A 6,581-nucleotide genomic window follows, 5' to 3' on the forward strand; every position below is an offset into this window, starting at 1 on the left:
GGCTGTCCAAACTCGGTCCTGGAGGGCCGGTGTCCTGCAGAGTTTAGCTCCAGCTTGCCTCAACACACCTGCTTGGAAGTTTCTAGTATGCCTAGTAAGACCTTGATTAGCTGCTTCAGGTGTGTTTGATTAGGGTTGGAGCTAAACTCTGCAGGACACCGGCCCTCCAGGACCGAGCTTGGGCACCCCTGGTTTAGCATATTGACCACCCAGACACATTAACATTGATTCAACTAGCGGTGTGTGTTTGAGGCAGGATTATCTGATTGTTCAACCTACTGTATTTGGAATAGAAATCTTTTGTAACATTACAAATGTTTTTACTGTCACTTTTGCGCTCTTACTGGAAAAAAAAGAAAAGAAAAAGTATATATATTTAAATACATCTGGGGGTCTATGAGACCATAAACATTAGTAATGTGAGATTTTTAATGGAAGGCGTTTGTTAGTAGTTTATAATCACTTCACATAGCAACAGCAATTTGTGAAGCATTAACCTTACTTTCCAGTGCTAAGTATATTTTTTGAGCTATTAAAAGGGTTGTGGCATCTCTGAGACCCCAAACATAACAGAACACAAAGTGACCTTCGACTGCAGTGGCTTGGTCCTCATGAGAGGAGGTGTGAATGGACCAGAGCGTGGTTTGCGTGAGTGTAGGTCAGCGATTGTGAATGCAGCCTTGTTGTGTTGCGAGGAGTTAATGGAGGCTGTGGAGGCTCTCCTTTAACAGATTACAGCAGCTCTGTGTCACGGGGAAAGAGAGGCAAGGTCTGCAGGCAATCCATCATGGGCCCTGTCTATATTCAGCCTTAGTCTGGCTAAGTCGTTTAATAAAGGTGCATGTCAGCTCCCCTCTGCTGCTCAACTGCATCCAATCCCTGCTGAAATCCACATTGGGGTTCTGGCTGGCGTACAAATCCACGCTGTTCAGTTCCACCTGCGGCCAACTTCATACACAATGGAGAGACTATCCAGGTTTGACTTGCTGCTCTTTCTTTCTTGCTGTCAGTTTTTTTTTTCTTCTGCTTGTAATTTTTCTCCTGAAGGATTAACGCCCCAGCTGTGAGGAAACATCCAGCAGTGTTTTCTGTGCATATGACAGGGCTCGCTGCTCGTTGGACAATTATATTGGCCCAACCTTATTGTGTGGCAAATCCTCTATCAGCTTGCATGCTCAGGGGAATCTCAAATTAATCCTGTCTGAAAGAATGAAAGCCCAATCTTGTGTTTCTCTCATGCCATTAATACCAGTACAGTATGTGCTTACTTCATTCAGATTAACTGCCTGAATCCTTCATCCTGCTTGCTTGTAGGTTTTGCAGTATCTAAAGGTCCCCAGTCATCTCCATCACAGGCCTATTTATAGTTGCTTTTGAGTAACAAAATGTGGGCTGTCTCCCTATTGAGTCACTGCACATGTAGCCATTTATTTTTTGCTGGAACAATACAACAAAACATCATATGAAACAATAGGGAGCGCATCGTTGTTTAGAAATCTGTATTGTTGCAAACCACAGTCCTGGTTTCTCTGACTAAATTAGCGCATGTAACTTATGCATGAATATTTGAGAAGCAAACATTGTCTACCAAAAAAAAGATTTCTCCCTCATGTTGTTCCGAACCTGATCTCGTATAATTTTTGGATGATGGAATTGTACGAAAACGTACAATTTTTGGAAAGAATAGGATGAAGGTCGACCGCTAACCCCACTCCTAAATGTAACCGTCACTGGGACGTAAGCAGATTGTACAGAAATGTACAAATGAGATTCGCCAAAACATAAAATAATGACAAATTGCCATGAGATTCTGCTTGTTTCAAATACCCTGTCCATTCTTTTCTACATAATGAAAGTTAAATTTGGCATCAAAATACACCCCGTCTATTGTATGTTATTGATCTTATTGTGAACAATTTGCATTATGTGAAATTATATATTTTTTAAACCTTCCGAAGCCATATAAAATCTTTGGTGAATAACAAGCCAACATTGTTGCTCACTGAAAATCTTGCAGTCCGCTATAGAACTCAAGATTGTAAGTGAATAATGGTTTCCGTTTTGGCTTTTTCATCAAAGATATGTGGTTTTGGAATATGATAATGTACCCTAAGGTACTTTAAACATATCGAAAAGAGTGACCAGAATTTTCTTCAAAAATTCCCCTTTTGTGTTCCACAGAATAAAGACAGTTATATGGGTTTGGAGCAACATGAAGGTCAGTAAATTATGACAGTATTTCAACAGTTTCATGACTGAGTTTATAACGGTTGTATTTATTTTTGTATGCATGTATTGATTTATTGATTTATTGTTAGTTCATATGAATCTCATTCATATGTTTTGCATGAGGGGTGTTGTTAGGGGCGCAGGTTCATGTATATTTTTTATTCATGTGTATCTTATTTTTAATTTATAAATTTTCCTGCAAAACACATCCTATGAATTTTTATGAAATTGCTACTTCACAAAATACATGTTTTGTTATGAGGTTGGGTTGAGTATTTTTATGTTTAGGTAATGTTACTTTAAAGTTATAATTTCCACTCTACTAGCATCACCAAATGTTATACAGTATATGGTGTTCCTTTGGACTTTCTATTAAAAGAATCTTGGAAAAAATATCCATCCATCCACAAAAATATTAATCAGCACAAATTAATAGAAGAAGATATGTTTCTTGAGCAGCAAATCTGTATGCTTGAATGATTTCTGAAGCAGGGGCCTAGATTATGCGGGGGACGCGGGGGACGTGCCCGCACTTTTTCGGGCAAGTGTGTTCGCATAGAGGTTTTCAAGAGCCCGTTTGAATAAATATAGATTTAAATTCAAAGAGACAGTATAGTCTGTGCATGATCTGATGTTTTATTCGGACCCAGAATAAGGCGAGATGAACATCACGGAGCGCTAAACACTCTGTGCAGTGTATGTTTCATTCATACTCGAAGCCGGAGGGCGCTTTCGCGCAGAAAGTCGTACGAGGAAATGGACAAAGGCAGCTATCGCTGTATGAAAACAGTTGTTTTCACAGAAAAACAGAAACGTTTGGAAACATGAAGACATTAAACATACGATTGCGACAATACACAATATATGGTTTATTTGTGTTTGTCAAGTCATCTCCAGGTAATAAATAAAGTATATGAACAATGCAGTGCTAATTGACATAGCATTTATTACAGTATAGAAACTATTCTGCCTTATGTGATAAAAAAGTTTTTGTAGTATAAAAACAAAAATTAAAGTTGCCTATACACTACCAGTCAAAAGTTTTTGAACAGTAAGATTTTTAATGTTTTTTAAAGAAGTCTCTTCTGTTCACTAAGCCTGCATTTATTTGATCCAAAGTACAGCAAAACAGGAAAATTTTGAAATATTTTTACTAGGCTATTTAAAATACATTTTAAAATGTAATTTATTGTGATTTCAAAGCTAAATATTTAGCATAATTACTCCAGTCACTCGATCCTTCAGAAATCATTCTGAAAAACATTTATTATTATTATGATGTTGAAAACAGCTGAGTATAATTTTTTCAGGTTTCTTTGATGAATAAATCAAATAAATGCAGGCTTGGTGAGCAGAAGAGACTTCTTTATAAAACATTAAAAATCTTACTGTTCAAAAACTGATGACTGGCAGGTTATAGATTACAGAAATGTTATATTGTAATGCTATATATATATATATAAACATTTCTGTCCCCCTCACTTCTGAAATGATGGCTACGCCCCTGGTTTATACAGTTTTAAATATGGATATTTTTCTTACACAAATGCTTCGATTCACTTCAGAAGGCTTTTATTAACCCCCCCGGAGCCGTGTGGAGTACTTTTTATGATGGATTTATGCACTTTATTTCGCTTCAAGATCTCGACCACCATTCACTGCCATTATGAAGCTTGGAAGAGCCAGGACATTTCTAATATAACTCCAATGTATTTCAAGACACCTAGGATGGCTTGAGGGTGAATAAATCATGGGGTAATTTAAATTTTTGGTTCAGCTATCCCTTTGATCTACTCTCCTTTCTGGTTTGTTTGTCGGACAAAATGGCAGATTCTGCATTATGATTGGTCAGATCACCTGCCAATCAAACTCCTGGTGAAGGGTCATTTGCCCTCTCTGTTTTGATTATGATCAATTTGTTAAAACAGGTTGCATATATTAGCTTCAATTAGCAAGAGCAGATTACATAGAAAGCTTTTTTTTTTTCACAGTAGCACCAAACTGGAGTGACTGAAGAGATTCAGTACATACCAATAACACGCTGTGTGACGATGACGGCTGCTACTTGTACTTGTGCTGGATCCTTTGGAACATAGTGCGGCACAGGTTTCTGTGTGACCCCATATTTGTCCTGACGAATCACCGCCTCATAGGCCATAGGAGGCGTCTGTGGGTCCACTGCCACAGAGTAGTATGGTGGGGGAGGGTCCTTCTACAAAAGCAAAAGTGAAAGTTTTCATAAATGATAATACACTTTTCTATCAGTTCTATTATGGTTGGTGTGGTTTCACAAGTTCATGGTAAAAGCATTATCATTTTAAAACACAAAAGGTGCCACACAACACGTTAGAATTAGAATCTGTTTGTGTACCTTGTCCTAAATAATTGAAATGCCTTGACTTTTCCTCCTCAACTGAAATTCTTTGAGTTCTACATTCTAGTCAAATGCCATTACAAATATGTCATTATACTTGTATTTCTGGTCTACTTTTTTAGTTGTTACCATAATCTTGAGAATGGTTTGAAAAATCTATTGGCATGCTTTAAAAAACAAAGTTGGCATGAAATGAAGTTGTGATTTTCATTTCTTCCCAAATTGTGACGTATAGCTGTGTGAAACATCTTCTCAAATGGATTTATGGATTGGAAATAGATCTATGGAAACAGAAATTGCACTGAACAAAAAAATAAGGTGCAAAAGCAATTTTCACTAGTAAAATTACAAGTAAATGTCAGTTAATTACAAAGCGGCAAGTGACATCCAAATACATGTAAAATAAAAAAAATAATTGAAATAATTAATTAAATAACAAAAATGACTAAATAAACATGTGAAATTTTGAAGGAGAAAGACTGAAAATGTATTTTCTTGTAAAACATACTCCTGTAATCTTTGTTCTTGTTGAACTTTGAAAAAATTATTTTTGCAGCGTATAATTTGATTCTTTGGTCACTACATTGAGGTGATTACTGAAACCTGATTACTGAGGCCATGTTCTTGCATTGACTGCTTACAACAAATCCATCTTTGAAACTTCACCTAAAATGTCATTTGTAATAGACATGCAGCTTGGAAACTTGCTTCATTTCCTCGTCTTGCTTATTTTCACCTCTTTGATTGTATCGGCCCAGACTATCCAATCTATTATCATCCATGATAAAACCAAACAGATGTGACCAGTTTTTTTTTTTTGTTTTTTTTTTGTGGAGGACACTATTTTCTGGGAAAGACTTTGTCTTGAGGAAAGGCTGGCAGATTGTCTCTGACAAAGTGTTGATGTTTTCATGCTGATCTGTAACCTACATAAACAGTTTGGTCACTAGGATAAAATTGATTGCTTCCTTGTGAACACAGAACACACATGAGTTGGGGATGGAGGAGGGTAATTAGCTATTGAGCAATGCGAAAACTGCTGATAATACTGAGGGACCTTATATATGAATGCTTAGATAGGTGTCGTATTCCCATAGGTAGATGGGGATCAGCTGAGAGTCAGCTGATGCGAGCTTGACTAACTGACCTGCCAGAACTAATGCTACGCTATATATATATATATATATATATGTATATGTGTGTGTGTGTGTGTGTGTGTGTGTGTATATATATATATAGTTCATTGTTATTGCATGTTAGCTCAGGTCCATTAAATAATATTAACAGATACAACTTTTGATTTTAATAAAATGATGATAAATATTGGATTCAAAATGAACTAAGATTAAGAAATGATTTAAACGTATTATTAATTGTTAGTTTATGTTAACTAATATTATAGTTAACTAATGTTAACAAATGGAACCTTATTGTAAAGTGTTACTATTATATAATATATAAATATATACATTCTTATTAAGACAATTGAAAATGGTATGCTGGATAATACATGCAGTTCATTAATAATTCAAATAATTTTTTGACCAGCAAATAGGCCTAAAAATGAAGGAGTTAACTGCATGAAAAATGGAGTTAATGCCACAAGTGAAACAATTTATGCATGTTAAAAAAAAGTCCCAGTTTACAAAACTAAAAGCCTTTTTTTGTATAATGGAGTGTCACCCATTGGTAATTTATTAAAGCATCAACTATCTAAAATCATGAGGTTAAGTACACTTAATTATTTAAATTGACAGGTGTCATTGCTATTTAATTGTTTCAACAAAGCAAAACCAAAAACATTTCCAAGGAACCAGCTCAAGTATCCCTTGAGTGCTTGAGACCACTTCAGTAAATGCAAGCCAGACTCATACAAATACATTTATATAAAAAGACCATTGAAATAGACCACACAGTACAGACATTTAACACCTGTCACACATGTATATATATATATATATATATATATATATATATA

The 6,581-nt window shown here is 35.8% G+C and overlaps 1 protein-coding gene across 1 annotated transcript in view; it reads right to left on the minus strand.

The window, feature by feature from the left end:
* tmprss13a (transmembrane serine protease 13a) overlaps window positions 1-6,581 on the minus strand; it is a 17,890-nt gene that overhangs the window by 11,057 nt on the left and 252 nt on the right. Inside the window, exon 2 of the mRNA XM_016500371.1 lies at window positions 4,261-4,441. Coding sequence (XP_016355857.1) covers window positions 4,261-4,441 — 181 coding nt within the window. The remainder of the gene's footprint in view (window positions 1-4,260; window positions 4,442-6,581) is intronic.

The sequence above is a fragment of the Sinocyclocheilus anshuiensis genome, unplaced genomic scaffold, assembly GCF_001515605.1.
Source record: "Sinocyclocheilus anshuiensis isolate Anshui unplaced genomic scaffold, SAMN03320099.WGS_v1.1 scaffold374, whole genome shotgun sequence".
NCBI lineage: Eukaryota > Metazoa > Chordata > Actinopteri > Cypriniformes > Cyprinidae > Sinocyclocheilus > Sinocyclocheilus anshuiensis.